Raw genomic sequence first — 16,850 nt, forward strand, 5'->3', positions numbered from 1 at the left:
GAAGCCTAGTTCCTCACTACCAGCACCACATCAGTTGCTGTCTATCATGGTCAAGAAATAGCCTTTTCAGGAATTAGAAAGAGTGGTTCATAGTTTTGAAACCATTCCCTTCTTCACCAACCCACAGGCTAGATGGATGCTGTGGTCTCTCAGCTGGGCTCAGGGATCCACTTTCCCCTCTGGTGGGTGTGATAGAAAAAGCATCTGCATGTTGGACTTTATTCGGGCATGGGAGGGCGCAGTAGTTATTTAGGACACCTTCACCACCGAAACAGATACCCCCTGCCTCTGCCAGAGGGAAATGGCAACAAGCCAGAGAAGTATATCCCATTAGAGGGGTCTGGAAAACAAACTGGCACTGGACTGCACTGAAATGGTACATTAAAAATCTTCCCTCTGATTTGGAAATTTCCGCACGATTACACTCTCAAAAACTGAGATGTTATAGGTCATACCCTGCTGTGTTTATACATATGATTACTTGTATGAGAAAAAAATTATTCTTGCAGGTAAAAAAGTCTTCAAGTTTTAATAACTTTTTCTAAATTTCAATTTTTTAAGTAAAAAGCAATCTAGAATTTTCCATTTCTGGTTTTATCGGTTTTCTTGGATAATGAAAAATTAACAGTGATTTCAAAAAGTACTGAACCCTACTGATAGGACAGTAAAGATGAGGTATTTCCTTCATGACTTAATTGCAAAGAACTTACAAAACTCCACACAAATGGCAACTAACTCACTTACTTGGTTGAAGCAGATGCTTTTCTAGTATGTGACCTAGTTATTTCTTTCAGAGTTTTGCTACTCATGCTTCTCTGGCCATGTTTTGTGCTTTTTTACTGCTTTCTCTCTGTTTTCTCCTGCTGTGCTTTATGAGATACTAAGAAGTAATTCTGACACCCATCTGCCCAGGTGTTGTGGGCCTACATGGTGGCTTGGGACAGAGATGTAGCCGTATTTAGAGTGGAAGCTCTAATTTCAGCTGTCTGGCTTCACTCAACAGCTTAGTGTCTTCTTAAAATTGTCTTAAATGAAGGAAACATCTGACAAGATAATTTTGTAGTTATGGGACTTTTCTACTGCAATTAGAAAGATGATCTTTTTCTGAATACAATCTTTATATTTTGAATTTATTTTAATCCGAAAAGTTATAGAATCATAGAATCGTAAAATAGTTTGGTTTCTAAGGGACCTTCAAGGGTTATCCAGTCCAACCTCACTGCTGTGGACAGTGACACCTTCCAATAGACCAGGTTGCTCAAAGCCCCATCCAAACTGGCCTTGAACACTTCCAAGGATGGGGATCCACAGCTTCTCTGGGCAACCTGTTCCAGTGCTTCACCACTCCCACTGTAAAGAATTTCTTTCTAATACGCAATCTAAGTCTACCCTCTTTCAGTTTCAAGTCATTGCCCCTTGTCCTATCCCTAAACGCCCCTGTACAAAGTCTTTCCCCAGCTCTCTTGTTGGCCCTCTTTAGGTACTGGAAGGTGTTTATAAGGTCTCCGTGGAGCCTTCTCTTCTCCAGACTGAAGAATGCCAATTGTCTCAATAGGACAGCTTTATCTCAAGAAACAATATCAAGATCAGTAGGTGGCTGGTTGATATCAGCCCTTTCCCTGGAATGCACGTCCTATTCCTTGGCTTGGTCAAATTAAATACAATTTTTTAGGAGTAGATGTCTGGGCAGGCACCTCTGGCAGCTGGTGGAGAAGAAGGGGGAGGCCTGCAGCCAGCACAGCATCTTCCCTATGGTCAAGCATGAGCTACAGGGTGTTCCCCAGCCCATCCAAGGAGATGGCTCATTTCCGTGAGGAGGGCCAGAGACAGAAGCTATGCTGGCATATGTGGTGCATCTGTCTCCCAGCAGTGGCTAAAGTCCTTCTTTCTGCACCTGCCCCAAACTCACCTAACATTGCTTCTTTGGTTCCTCCTACTTTATGCATTTTTTCCTCATGTTTCTACACTGGGAGGAAAAGAGAGCAACAATTCAAATAATTCTGTTCTCTCTCATCTCTCACATGACCAGAACCATCAGCTTTTCTTTTATGCCCATCAAGATTGCTATTTTCAAGTGATGCTGCAGGGAAACACCTTTCCTTCCTTGAAAAGGAAAGACCAGCAGAGACTTAGCCAGAGACCTGCAATATTCCTTAAACAGCAGACAAGACCTTTCCTCATTGTGGATGTCAAACCTTAGGCCTATTCTGATTGTACTGGGTAGAGAGGAAGTGAAGGATATCACTTCAGTAAGAGTGTCATGGGAAAGCAGCCTCAAATTTCCTATGAATAATTTGTTTAGTCTCAAAACAACAAGACTGCCAGTTGATTGTCTACAGAACCTGATCCTCTGTCCTGTCTCATCATTTACCCTTGTCGCTCTATGGACTTCTGCAACATTACCTGCCATAAAACCTGTGAAGGAAGGCAACAAACCTATGGGTGTAATTTTTCCATGTTCTTCAAAAGCATGCACTTAATTAAGTAAATATTATATAAACTATCATGGACACTGAAACAGTTTCAGCATCACCAGATACCTTGGTCCTTGATCGGCTGACTTGTATGCCCCTAGCATTCATGCCATAGAATAAAGCTAGATCTCCATATTAAAGAACGGAGAATTTTCCCATATGCATACTAAAGTAATGTACAAGACTGTAAGAGAATGAGGATACAAGCCTGGTCTTCAAAGTCCAAGGTATAGGCTGCACCTAATTTTTTTTTTCAGTGTAAAGGAGTGTGAAACTTACAAAATGGCAGAATTTCCCTTCTTCTATTTTTTGTTTTGTTTTGTTTTGTTTTTCTTTCCTTTTTTTCTTTTTTCTGGGAAGAAATTCAAGCCTGTGGTTTGTTTATCTGAACCATGAGCTTAACCATGAGAACTCTTCCTCTCCTGCCCACAACATGCTCCTGTATACACTTTAATCTACCATTGTATCTTACATTCGTTTTTGGCTTTTAGGCTTTTAAGTTTTGCAATCCATTTATACTTGTCTTACACATTTTCTTATTGATGTTCTCTTACAAGAGGTGATTTTAAAATCTGGTATTTTAATACCAAGTGAATGAAGTATTTCTGAAGTACTGTTTCTAGTAGTAAAAAACCCAGATAACATGATTGTGTGTAGGATTCTTCAAAACAATACAGTAATTTATACTTCAATACATTTCTTCAGCCTACTCTTTAATGAGGAAGGTGATAGAATGTCATGAAGCCATTTCAATATGGGTTTTTTGAGCTCCCATTTAGAGTCTCAATATATTAAGCTCTTCTTTTAGGTTCAGCATGAGCTCCTGCTCTTAAGATCTACATGGCTAAACTGTCCAATGTAAGAAAGTCTAATTAGGCAGGGTCTGTTTCCAAAATACAGCTTGTCTATTAAGGCACAGCACTTAAAGGCACAGCACTTTCATAGTGTTTATATTGAGAAGAAAAAGATAATGCTACTGGCAGTGTTCAACAGATGACTTACAGATTTTCACAAAACATATAGACTGCCATGTGTCATTTTTTGGTTAAAACATTTTAAAAAACAAACCTGAGATAATTTTGCTCATACAGAAGACAGCAAAAACGTGCATAAAAAGAAGACTCCTTCTTGATAGCTATTCCATCATATTGATATCTAGAAAAATAAAAAAAGATGAACTGGCAACCATATGCTTTTCAACAAGTCAGCAAATAATTCATAATCCTTGTTTGAAAGCAGATGATCATTCTATTTAACCAAGAAAAGATCAAGTAGCAGCTATATTTATTTTTTTAATTATGTTGAATATTTATTTTCCCCAACAGAAAATAATTACACAAACTTTTTACAAACTCTTGTTAACAGTTTTTGCCCTGGAATGATGCCCTCTTCTAAATGAAATAAAACTTAAGACAGTGAATGGAGTGCCTCAGATTTGTACAGGACAGTTAGTGAAGTCAGGAACCAGACTCTTGGCAGACAGAGGTCCTCATATCCCCACAGATGTTGAAGAACGTAGTGCAGCTGTTCCTCAGCCATTTACAGTAGCTCAGTGACTGGATGGCCCATCAGTGTCATGGCCCATCAAGCTAAAACTCAACTGCCAGACCTTCTCTAAGATTTGTCTGAGTTCAGTGAGCAACAGAGTCACCATCTCTGCTAGCAAGGTGCTACCAGCTGGCTCCTCCCAGGCTGGGCCACCAGGAACCACGGGAGCAGTGCCATGGTTTGGGGCCACCTGCAGCCAGGAGTGGGTAACCTTCTGCTGATGGGAAGAGAGACCATGTTGGCTGGGGGCTACCAAACACCATCCAAAATCCTGTCTGCTATGAGGAGGAGCCTAGGAGTGTCTGAGGTGAGGCACTCCCAAAATAGCCCAAAATAGAGGTTTTCCTGGCTCAAGCTGGTAGCAAGTCCAGACTAGTGGAAACAAGCCACAAATCAAGTAAAGGCATATTGTTCTCAAAGCCCACACTAGACAGCTACAAAAAATGCTTGTAAAATTACTCTTTCTCAATGCCCTTAGAACACCTCTTTTCCTAGTCTGGATGTTCAGAGTGTGAGTATAACTTTGAATATGAAAAAGCATCAAAATCTCTGTGGTCTAGAAGAGAGGGAGGGGAAAAGAAATTACATTTAGGAGGAGGACCTGAAGTTGTCTGATTTAAATGGTTTAAAACTGTACGGCACTTCCACTGACCATCAGTATGTGCTGGGTCACTCCAAGGATGTGTGCAAGGACGAAAAGCACAATACAGACATTAATCATGGCTGCCACCCCTGTGCATCCCAGAGCCAGTCTTTCCCGGCCTAGAAACGCAGTGTCTGAAGAGCTCTCAGCAAGGTTGTGATGTCTGGCAGACGCTTCATGCAAACCATGCTGTTAATAGCCAGTAAAAATTGGAGCACTAAAGTCTTTTAAAAAGCAGTCCAATCTGGAATTCATGCCTTACCAAAGCAGATCTGATGTGGTGGTTTTCATGGAATTAACTCTATTTTAATGTCCTTGGTTACACCAGGAATTACTCTGGATCTTATGTTGTGTTACAGACTTGCAACCAAAAATTCAGCTGCCATATTGCAGTGCTGGGGCTGAAAAGTCAGCCACTTTCAAATTTTATTAGAATAGTTATAAGTTACATTTTCAAAGAAAGGACACAAACCCAATACCTGATACTCCCTGCTGTGGTCCGCTTTCTTGTCACCAGGCCTGGGAAAACCAACTGAATAAGCTGTATAAACAGAAAATTGGAGATACTTGGCAAATTCATTCTAAGATGCAAAAATGTATCTGCCACACTTTTTGTCTTTAATCACTTTGTTTGTTTTTCATCATTTCCAGGCTAATACCTGTTCTTACATACCTCTCAAATGGTAACTGTTGAACTAAACTCGATCAGGCTTTTGCGGATCCAAGGCTAAGTCACTTAAGGGATTACCTCTCTCAGATGGGAAATTTTTTTATAGTCTGCAGGGGAAAACAGTGCTTACACCAAGAGACTCCCTGCAGCCAGGGCAGGATCAATCAGCTGGGGGAACTTGAAGGTGTCCTGATGGTCCCTTACTCTGCCAGACCTTCAATCCTTATTCATTTAAGAAGGACTTACTCACACAAGGAGCTTCACCTACCCACCTACTGTTGGAAGGTGTACTGACAGGATAAGGCCTGACTTATCTGTCTTAAAAGGACCTGAATCATCAAGCTGCAAAGCAACCTTTTGACCACCATGGTGGTGTGAACTGAGGTCATGCAGCATCTGTCAAGGTCGGGGTCTACACAGTAATTAGATACTGTCAGGGTAATAATTCACTTCACTATGATTATTCTGCATGAGCTGTCCTCTGAAAACAGAGACTAACTCAGGACACCTGGGTCCAGGACTAACCCAGGACACTAATATTCCCACTATGGCAGGAACAGAGGATTTACATCCTGTTAGCGAGGAGTGAGGAGAGTCTCCACTCAGCAGCACAAGGCTTGGACTCTGTGCCAAGTGTGTGTCGTTGGTCCAAAGGCCTGAGAAAGGACTCATTAACACGCTCCTCTAGTTTTAATGATGGTCCTGTTCCTTGCATGTTTCTGCATGCACCCACCCCAGCTGCTCCCTTTCTCAAATTGATAGTTCAGCATAATCCCATTTTTCTAAAAGGGCAGCCTATGAAGCTGGGGCTTTTGTGGCACAAGACATATCCTTCCTCCCGCTGCCATTTCTACAGAGACAGTGATTGTATTTGGGCAGAGGGATGGGGCAGATGAGATTAGTAGTGTCTTCAGTCACCATAGTTTGATCCACATGGGGCTGGACTGCAAAAGCCCTTGCAGTCCACACACATGGAGCACAGTCAGGTTACTGCAGCTTGGTAACTTATTTATAGCTCAGCCCATTACAGGCTGTGGTAACTGATTACATGTGCACTCAGTTTAAACCAGGGTTGCTGCAGTTCCTGCCCTCCTCAGCTTCTTGCTACACAGTCCATTCTCCTGCTGCAGAAGGACAGACCATTTCAAGGCACAGGGGAGCTGCACCCCAACTTGCTCCTGTGGGATGTGTTAGCTTGCGCTGCAATGCACAGGGTTGGTTAAGACTGTGAGCAAATAGTTGCAAACACCAGCCCACAGCAGCTCTGGCTTGTCAGCTCTTCTATGTGACCAGACTCATGCTTCATCTTTGCCTGTCCCAGCTTAAAAGGAAAACACATTAAGGTAAACCACAAGAAGGCTTAGCTTACAAGTGGTAACTCAGTTGTGCTGGAGCACCGGAAGGGTACAGGCAGGATGGGATTAATCTCACCTACATGGCTACAAGGCAGGGAAGTCTAAGATAGTCACTGCAGACTATGTAGTCAGTGGGGAAAAACAAATGGCAGTTCTGAGGCCCCTTTCATCTGAGCTGTCTGAGGTGACTCATTTAGTGTGAGAAAACATCTGTAACTACTTATTTCTCTCCACTGGCTACCTAGACAGTTTTAAGGTGACAAGCTTCTTGGCCAATGTCTACGCTGAGCCACGCAAATTCTACCCGCAGTCTTAGCTGATGGGTGATGATCCATTAAGCTATGGTAATAAATCACACCAGAACACTCACTCAAATCTTTATTTTCAGCAAAAGTGATTTAACTTATCCAGTAAAAAAATTAGCTTCAACCGAATTGAGATAAATGATTCCTAGAGTGGGGTTAGCCACACAAATGAAAATGACTTCAGGTACAACTTGTACTTAAATTATTTTGGGCTTGTGTTAAAACAATGCTTAGTAGCTCTTACTATGGGAATTAATAGAATGTTAGCCGTAAAAAATAGGAAGATCTGAACAAAAAGTCTTGAACAAGAGATAATCACAAGGCTTTCTATCTTCCTCAATTTGTTAAAAAAGGTTGAATAGCTACGTGTGTCGGTTGCAATTGGGATTTCTAAGTGGTAACTGTTCTGTGGGTTTTATCAACCCCTGTGTAATAGAAGAGTGGAACTGTTAGAAGGAGATTCAGTTTTACATCTGCATTTGTTTTGCTTGGAGGATCCTGTAACAACTTTTTAGGGTGTGTTTGGAGCAAAATCTCCCAAGTTTACTTAAAAGGGAAAGTATAAAACTATGTAACCACCAAAGATGTCTTTTAAAGACAGAAGAGTCATCTCCTTGGAATGAGTTGTTTAACTTTCTGCTGTTAAAAACAGAAAACTGGTAAAACTTTCTAAAATATATTGGCAGAAGATATCTTTGCAAGAGTATCATACACCAGTTCCCTGAAGAAAATAAACTCCATCCCAAACAATGCACTTTCCTCTGATATAAATACATCTACCTGAGGGCTTAGCAGAAATACATTAGAAAACGCACAAGAATAATTCATTACATATTCATTCTTCTCTGTTATTTAATCTCTTTTGATATGCAGTGTGTATAGTTGATGAAGGGGTTTTCTGCTTAGGCATCCCTACTTCTTATCTTGTATATCCTATCTACTCTGTACCTTTCCAAAGGTGGATGGATGTACTTGAATCTTGAAATCCGGATTGCAGGTTTCAATATACAGCTCATATAGTAGCCGACAGGGTACAGTGCATCCTCCACATAAATAGAAGTTATCAGCTAGCCTTTAAAACAAAAATCATCAGTTGGTTTATGTCAGAGTTAGAAGAAAGAATTGTTAGATTTTAATAGTTCATCAGATTTACAGTGAACTCTGTAATAGTCACTCTGATTTTATAGAAGCATAGAATGAAAAAGAGCTACGTCCGTTGTGTTAACCTGTATCCTGGGCAACAATAGACTTTTTCATATAAATAGATATATATGTATACTCTCTGTTTATTTTTAACTTTTAAAGCTCTATTTTCCTTGTTTTCAACATGTAAGAGAGCTCATGTGAGATTCTGCTAAGAAATTAACTAGTTCTCATAATTTTTAAATTAAAACAACACAGCTTAGTAATACCATTATAACATTAACACCAATGCAGACAGTATTAGAATTTCTCATATGCAAAATGCTTTTATATGAAAGGATCTAACTTTGGTCTTCTAAATAGAAAGGAATCCACTATACCAAAAACAATAATATGAGCATTTTTTCACCTAAAATGTGCAATATGGTGTTTTGGGACAGAGTGCACAAACTAAAGGACCACATTCTATTTTCATATAACCTCACTGACTTTAGGACAAGCTTAATAAGAGAACAGAATTTTAATTTACAGTTATTATATAACAGAACTGCCAGGACTGAAACCAGCTTAGGTGTTTAAATATCCACCCTTTCGGCAAACCCCTGATTCATCCTACTTTTCATAATGGTCATAGTCAAGTAAATGCAACTACTTGTGTGAATACGGTGAGGAAGATGTAAACTTGGTTACTTATTAGCCTAAGATATTACCTTCACCAGCAAAAAAATGATCTTTAATTATAAGATAATGCCAATGGTTTTGATGTCAGAAGATAATAGGCTGCACTACAAATACGGGAGCAAAGCTGAAGCAAAGGAGCAGAGGGATTAATTTTCAAAGCATGACACGCTGCTCGTATCACGGCAGTTTCTTGCTTTGACTCTGTTTCCATTCTACCAAATTATTTATGCGTATTTAATTAATGTATCAGCTGAATGCTAGTGCAGCACAGTGCCAATTACTCACTGTATCTTTACTGATAATCGAGTGGGTTGGGAAAGCAGACTTTTCACATTCACTGGGTGAGATAAGTCAGCTGGATTTTAAACCAGCATCCTCTGTTTTAGTAGCCTGATTTCAGGCAACCCAGTTGTTTATCTTAGCTGCTTTGGCAGTAGACAGTTGTGTGTTGAACCACAACAACAGTGGATAAGGTCTACAGCAAATTGGCTTGCTAGAACAGACTGAGCAAGAAGATGGTCTCTGTGCAGCTTGATGATGTCTACCTCACATGTTATTTGTGCCTCCTCCCCCTTTTCCATTGAAGAAGGCTATCTGCTTCCCCAGCTTTCCTCCTCCCTAGCAAAAGACCCCCAAATGCCTCACTTGTACCTCCTTGAAGACCATTTTCTCACCCAATAACCCAAGAGGCTGTGCTGGGCTTCCTGCCAGCTCCTCACCACCTCCAGCCCCACCATCCAACAGGAAAGGCTTCATGGCTAGACCTGAGCAGGAACCTGCACCCAAAGACAGGGGATCTGCTGCTCTAATGGGGTATTTCCTGTCATCAGGCTAAAAGGTAAATGAAATTTATTCTACGTAAGAGTCCTGATGAGCTCTGGCTCCCAGCAGGCAGAAATGCTTTTTCTTCTAGAGCATCTCAAAACCCTTCACAATCGAGCAATCTCAGAGGAGATTAATCTTAAGTTCAAATTCATCCTTAATATAACACCACAAGAGTCTTTGGAATTGCATCAGAAATTAATTCATGCTTCAGTAGCTGGTTTTTGCCAAAAATTTTTCCTCAGCATTTAACTACTTAGGGACAAAGTATTTGGGAATTCCATTTTGTGATTTTTTTTGTCTATTAAACTGCCAGTCTTTTTCAAATAGTAAGTCAAACATCTTCTTAGTGCTGACACATAACACAAAAATATTTCTATCAGGAAAAAAATCCACACAGAAAAGAGCACAGCACTCATCTTCTTGCCTATTAGCACCAAGGTTTTCAAAACCTGAGTTTTTATGGCATGCATCAAAACAAAACTGTGAGTAAAGACAACAAAATCAAAAGGAAAGCATGGTAAGGGAGAAAGGTGGAGGTTAAAGAAAAAGCACAGGGGAAAAGACCTCCTCCATTTATATACTATGTATCCACACGTTGGGTGGAGTTTATTATCGGATTGATTTTAGGACCTCGCATAGACTCCAAGTGTTTCGGGTTTGCCGCCTGTTCTGTGTGAACCCTCAGCAGCCAGGCCATTATACAGGTTGGCAAGTCTACTGTTAAACCATTTCTGGACCAAAATCTGGTTTGCTATTGGCAATGCACCAACTGTGAAATGAAGCTGAACATCTAAAATTTTTCAAAACATGAAAAGGTTGTCATGATGAAGAAAAAATCATTGGTTCATCCTTTCAAGGATTGCTTATGATTCAGTTTTACAGTGTGTTTCAAACCTGTTGGATGAATGACCTTGTATAAATCTCTTCCTTCCGTCCTTTTGAAATGGGAGCAGTGGTGTCTCTATCACAGTAAAAACACAGACTAAGTCCCACTGTTCAAGTATGGCTGGCAGGGGGAATAGAATTTAATAGAAGTTAAAAGATTGTATGTATTGTTACTGTTTCCCACAAAGCTTCAAAATTATTTACTAGCAGGACACATCTGTGCTTGGGGAGAGAAGAAAAGTTACCCTGGTTTCTCTTTAGCTGTCATGAGGCAGATGATGGTCTTCTCAAAGCCCAAGAAAACAATGGTGACAACCTTCCTCCACTACAGAAAGTGTCTCATTAAGGAGTTCAACCATTACCTTCAGCTCAAGAAAACATAACCTTGGAGAATGTCAAACGCCCAGCATCACCCCGAGTGCCACTGTGCCACCTGCTCACAACCACCCAGGTGCTATAAGAGCCCACCAGGCACGCGTGGCCATCCAGGGAGATCCTGGCCAGCTGCCCTGCAGCATCACACCAAGTAGATGGCTGACAGGGGCCAGATCCCAGCCAGTGAGTAGGCTGAGACAAAATCCCGTCTCCCCCATGTCAAACCACCTCCATATCACTAAGGCTTGTGGCACGAGACGGACTTCTAGGAAAATGTCCGTGCTTTCCTGTTATCGTTTGTGCATCATCATGATGATGAGGCCTTTGCAGCAAACCAGCCTCTTTGCCCTAAGAAACCGCGAGAAGAGCTAAAAGCAGGACTCCTACACTCCCTGTGGCAAGGCAGATCCTGCGAGCCCCCGGCAAAGGAGAGACAGCCGCGCCACCTCCATCCTCAGCCCATCCCGGACAGCGGGCAAAGGGACAGCACCCACCATTGGAGGACGGGGAGGTAGGTGAGGGAAGTGGGGCCGAAATAAGCCATCTCGGCCGGCTCCGGGACGGGCTGCTCTTCCGTGTCGTCCATTGGTACCGGGATGGTGGGGCCGGGCCCGGTGCCTGCGGGGGACGGCGGGTAACGGACGGCGGGGAACGGACGGCGGGGAACGGACGGCGGGGAACGCCCGTCCCGCGCCCGTCCCGCGCATCCCCCGCGCCCGCCCCGCGCATCCCCCGCGCCCTCCCCGCGCCGGTCCCGCGCATCCCCCGCGCCCGTCCCGCGCCCGTCCCGCGCATCCCCCGCGCCCGTCCCGCGCATCCCCCGCGCCCTCCCCGCGCCGGTCCCGCGCATCCCCCGCGCCCGCCCCGCGCCCGCCCCGCGCATCCTCCGCACAGCCCCGCACAGCCCCGCGGGGCACGGGCGCTCCTTGGCGCTCCCCGCAGCGGCCCCGTGGTTTGTGCGCCCTGCGGAGGGCTCCGGGGAGCCGCGGCCCCGGTGCGAAGGGCAGGCTCCACGCGGCATTCCTGGCACCCACTGCTCTGACGCCGGACGGGATTCTTGTAGGAACTGCAGGCGAGAAAAGGAATTCTGTCCAAATCGGAAAGCGGTGTAAACGGCCGATCGTGCGGCGGTACTTCTGAATATCACGTAGTGTCAGGAGAAGAGGGAATAGCTTCAAACTAAGCGTAGGTTTAGATTACGTATTAGGAAAAAATTCTTTACTGTGAGGGTGGTGAGGCACTGGCCCAGGTTACCCAAAGAAGCTGTGGATTCTCCGTTCCTGGAAGTTTTCAAGTCCAAGTTAGATGGGGCTTTGAGCAGCCTGGTCTAGTGGAAGGTGTCACTGCCCGTGGCAGGGGGATTTGGAATTTGGTGATCTTTATGGTCCCTTCCAACCAGGCCATTCTATGATTCCATGGTTCTGTGATCACGAGTGCCATCTTAGTAGGTTTTGCACATCTTTAAAGCCTTGCTTTCAGAGTTTTCAACAGGAACATGTCAAATTCCCATAATTGTTTAATTTCTCAGATGAAAGGTCTGTCTGCTCTGCTGAAACCCTGTAAGCACTTTTCCATCACAAGTATCCATTATGCAAAACGAGCTTTGCTGCCATGTGACTGACAAACATGAATTATGTATGGCTGGAGCATCTAAAAGCTTACTAGTTCATGGCTTTGGGTTACATCAGAGCTCAGCTTCTCAGAAACTCCCACAGTTCCTTCCTGTTAATTAGCTTCCTGAAATCCCCATGTATGACACAGACTGGCTTTCTTCCTTCGTTATGACAATATGACCAAAGCCAACACCTTGGTAGATGGCAGCATTGAAGCAGGGGTAGGGAGCATGACACCAGGAAAGGGAATTAAAAGTGGCAGGTTGCTGGTTTTCTGGCCCCATTATGTACCTTGGTTTTGAGGAGTACTGCACACAGATGTCATGTATGGTACATGTTGCTTTGAATCTGTGAAGCCTTATGCTGTGTTGAGAAGCCCATGGGAAGATGTTGTTCACTCAAGGGCCCCTGAACCAAAGCCTTGAAAATTATGTCTGCCAAAAACAGAGGTTAGTGTTAGTATATTAATTGTAATCAGTACAGTCTGTCATCAATAACTGTACTTAAAAGCTGATTTTGGAACCTGCCCTCAGTACCTTCAGTTTTTGGTCTTGATTTTGTATGTCTGCATTCCACTGACCTCCTCTGTGGGACATTCAACTTAGACAGCAAAAACTCCTGCAAATACTGTAGAGTGAAAGCTTTCTCGGGTTAAAGCAGCTGTTGTAAGAACTGACAACAGTGATACTGCAGTGACTGTAAGACTTGTGTGATGTTTCCATGTAAGTACTCCTGGAGCTTCTGCAGCAGGTCTGGCAGTAGATGCTGCCTGGGACACTCACTGCCAGTTCAGGTGTGCCTGTCCGTTCTGCACTCAGAGCAGTGCCCTCCACTCCATGCACCTAAGGAAGAGGAAACCTCATCTCCAGTTTCCAACAACTCGCTTGCTTATGTGTTTGCATGTGCTTCTAGTCCTGGTCATAGTTCTCAAGGTTCATGACCAACAGCTGACTTTTTGGGACTATTTGAAACTCTACACAGTGAAGTTCCCCAGGTCCAACACACCTTAGCAGGAAAAAACCCCAGAAAACATTTACAACTTATCTAAAACTGAAGAATGGTAAATGGAATATTACTGCGGTAACAGACTGAAGTAAGGGAAATGACACAGATCAGAAAGTCCCTGGACAACACCTAATATTCAGAAACATTTTGATGAAAAGAAGCAAATGCTGCACAAAACCCCTGTCCAGTTACTGTCCATGGCTCGAGAGATACCAATTAGGCCACAGAATTTCCTGCCTAGTTTGCAGATAATGAGACAGATCTGTGTGCTGTTCAAGTCTTGACACTACTTTTATTTGATCAGAGTTTTCCCATTTTTTTCCAAAAATGACTCTTTACCTTTCAGATAATTCCAACACTTGCTTTTTTTTTTTTTAGGTGGGGGAGGGGGTGTGGGACAGAAGGGAGATTCTGACTTTAAATGCCAGGCTGTTAGTAGAATTTGGTTGAAAACCTGAAATCTGTTTCTTTAGTTTAAACCAGTCAGATAGGACTGGTAGATGTAGATTAGGTCAAGCTGTAGTAAGTCTTTATTCTTGCATAAGCTGAAAGCTGCAAAGCTCTTTATTGCTGTCATGGACATACTCCTTGCATAAAATTAGAGTATATAATGAACATGCGCTTTGACTGAAAAAAGATTTGGTATAAAATTAGGAGTATGGTTGAACTGATTAAAAGGTGTACGAAAAAAGCTTCCTTCCTCTGACTTTCACCCATAACTAGGACAAATTTAAACCAAACTTTGAGGTAATAGACATCTCCAAAACATTGTAAGGACTGTCTTTAGCACAAAATTGCCTGTTCAGATTACTGTCTGCCCTCAGCCCCCCCATCCTATATTCAAGAGAAGATTTGCATACCTTGGGAAATTTGGATGCCTTGTAGGGTAATCAGATTATGTAAGAGCTCTTGCTGGTGACAGCTGGCTTGTAAAGGCAAGTGCTAACATCTTTCAGATATTTACAGTTTTAAAAATAAGTGCTTTATAATATTTTTTAATACTTAAGCTAAAGTATGTATGAAACAATCATAAAAGCAAGTGAATCTACTACAGCTTCCACCACTACCAGCAGCAATGAAAATATGTGACTATAGTAAAGTGTATCTTCCCCCAGAGTTGAAAAGGCCTGAAGGGTATTTATTGCATTCATTCTCATGTAGGAAGAAATGGGTAAAAGAGCGTGAAAAGTAAAATTGAAAATACAAATCTCTCCCTCACAACCACCAAACCTCGGTCCTGGAGCAACTAACCATTAACTTTTCCATATGAAAGTTAAAAGAATTGGGTCACTGTTGGTGTAAGAGTCCTGTTGGACAAAGGCAAAGATCCCAATTTGAGAAATGTGTCAGTACATTTTTTTGGTTTGGCTTTTGTTTGTTTGTTTGTTTAGGTTTTTTTATCTCTACTAGTTGGCCTACCAGGGAAAACATTACATCTGTGCAAAGGTTTACTCATTTTCCTTCCTTTAAAATCTGAATAATGCCAACGATGGGCATTACCTCAATCTGATCAGTTTACTGTGAGCAGAGATCTTCAGAGTCGTAGTTATCTTTCAAACTTTAGTTGAAATAGCTCACTTGAAAGAATCAAAAACCTACAAAATTTATTTCTGGCTGTGTCATGACATTTGAAGCAGCAGCAAAACCAAATCAGCAGCCATCTTCTCCTTAAGTATAATGCTTTAACATTATAGAACACTATGTCCTTCACAGGCCATGCACTTGGACATGAATGCACATGAGGAAGAGGAAGGCTCCTCTCCCAAATACCTATGGCATGTGAACTCTTGTGTATGAAAATCCAATTCAGCAAAGCATGTCAGCGTGTGTGTAAGACTGCTTCACTTCAGAAAAGCATTTAAGAATGTGCTTAAATTTAAATCTGTACTTAGCTGAATCGTTTTGCTGAGTGGGGATTGATGGCTGAATTGAGGCATTAAACATTAATGAGGGAGCTGGGAACACAAAATAATATGTAAATTGGGATGTGTCCCATCATGACTAGAATAAACTGATTCAAACAATGCAATCGTTGCATGACTAAGATCTCTTGAAAGATGTGAAGCCATTAGAAACACTTAGGACTTGAGATGGGACACAATGACTGACAATCACTCAGTCCTTCACTCATTTCAAATCACCTGTTTTTGGAGTGTCTGGTGGAGAGGCTGGGTGAAAAGCTCTTCCACACAGTAACTGAAACACTTAACTGTCTGTTGGAACATCATTAATTCCAGATGCTGCCCAAGGCAGTGTCATCTACTGATCTTCTTTTAACTAGGATGAAGGACAAATTCTTTGACTGCTTTTGGTCGAGCCACAGCTGGTAGCAGGGTCTGAGCAGCTCTGTCCCTCTCGTCTGGAGAGACTCTGGTGTAAACACTTCCCATGGGGCTCTGCTGGTCACTATTCGTGCTCCAGTATAGGGCAGTGCTTCTAGGAAGGTGACTGTGGAGCTGAGGACTGTAGTTTCCACTGTGTGCTGACACCTCCTCTTTATATTTCTTGCTCTTTAGACCAGCTTAGGGCAGCCAAACAGTTTATACAGTGACTCATCAAGATGGAGAAATGGATAAAAGCCTATCTGTCCAGAAGAGGCTGAGGTAATGCTTGCAGGAGAAAGCAAATGCTTCATTTCTGCTTGGCAGAAGATGTTGTGCTTGCTCCTCCAAGTAGAAGTATCATTTTATGATTCTGCCCTGATACATTCTTTTTGTGGTTTTGTTTTGTTTTCTATATTTTGCATGCATACTGGAGTTAACTTTCTGTTTAATAGAACAATCTATTATTAACAGCTGTGCTATAAACTCTGAAATAATGATGCTGGGCTTGCATGTTAGAGTAAATTGAACAGGAAAAAAAATTCTGTACAATAAAAGCAGTGGTGAGTCATACAGAAAAGCCCTATCTATCTCAGAGGCTAGTGGATGAAACAGCAGCTCCTACATTAGCTCCTGTGCCTGGTTTGCAGACCACATGCAAACGACCCTTGATTGTATTTGTGCGTCAGGAATGTTTACACAGTGAATCAATTAGTTTTGAAGTAAGAAATGGCATTAAGGGCAGCTTTCAAATGTGTTCACAATAAAGTCCAACTACAAAAGTTTTGAAAAGAGAGAAAAACATCACCCTCCTCCACAAAAATAAATACAGACTTTACTTTGAAAAGAAATGCTTTCTTTCTTTTGTCTTAATTAAAATGACAGGTGAAAATATTTCACTTAAATAGCTACAGTAACCAAGAATTTTCTTGGAAGTATTTGTTGAAAGATTCAGCATAGTGTTTGACACAATTAAATGACAATACAGTTAACAGTTAACTCCTCTG

General features: G+C 42.2%; 1 protein-coding gene across 2 annotated transcripts in view; it reads right to left on the bottom strand.

Annotated features, from left to right (window-relative positions):
* Positions 1 to 11,539, bottom strand: part of RFX8 (regulatory factor X8) — a 32,501-nt gene extending 20,962 nt beyond the window's left edge. For both annotated transcript variants that reach the window (XM_019282672.2, XM_019282671.2), the window contains exons 1-4: positions 11,399 to 11,539; positions 7,944 to 8,067; positions 5,145 to 5,206; positions 3,543 to 3,629 (exon numbers count right to left, since the gene is read on the bottom strand). In XM_019282672.2, the coding sequence (XP_019138217.2) occupies positions 3,543 to 3,629; positions 5,145 to 5,206; positions 7,944 to 8,067; positions 11,399 to 11,490 (365 nt within the window). In that variant the 5' untranslated portion in view covers positions 11,491 to 11,539. The remainder of the gene's footprint in view (positions 1 to 3,542; positions 3,630 to 5,144; positions 5,207 to 7,943; positions 8,068 to 11,398) is intronic.
* Between the last annotated feature and the right edge of the window lie 5,311 nt (positions 11,540 to 16,850).

The sequence above is a fragment of the Corvus cornix genome, chromosome 1 (assembly GCF_000738735.6).
Source record: "Corvus cornix cornix isolate S_Up_H32 chromosome 1, ASM73873v5, whole genome shotgun sequence".
NCBI classification, from domain to species: Eukaryota; Metazoa; Chordata; class Aves; order Passeriformes; family Corvidae; genus Corvus; species Corvus cornix.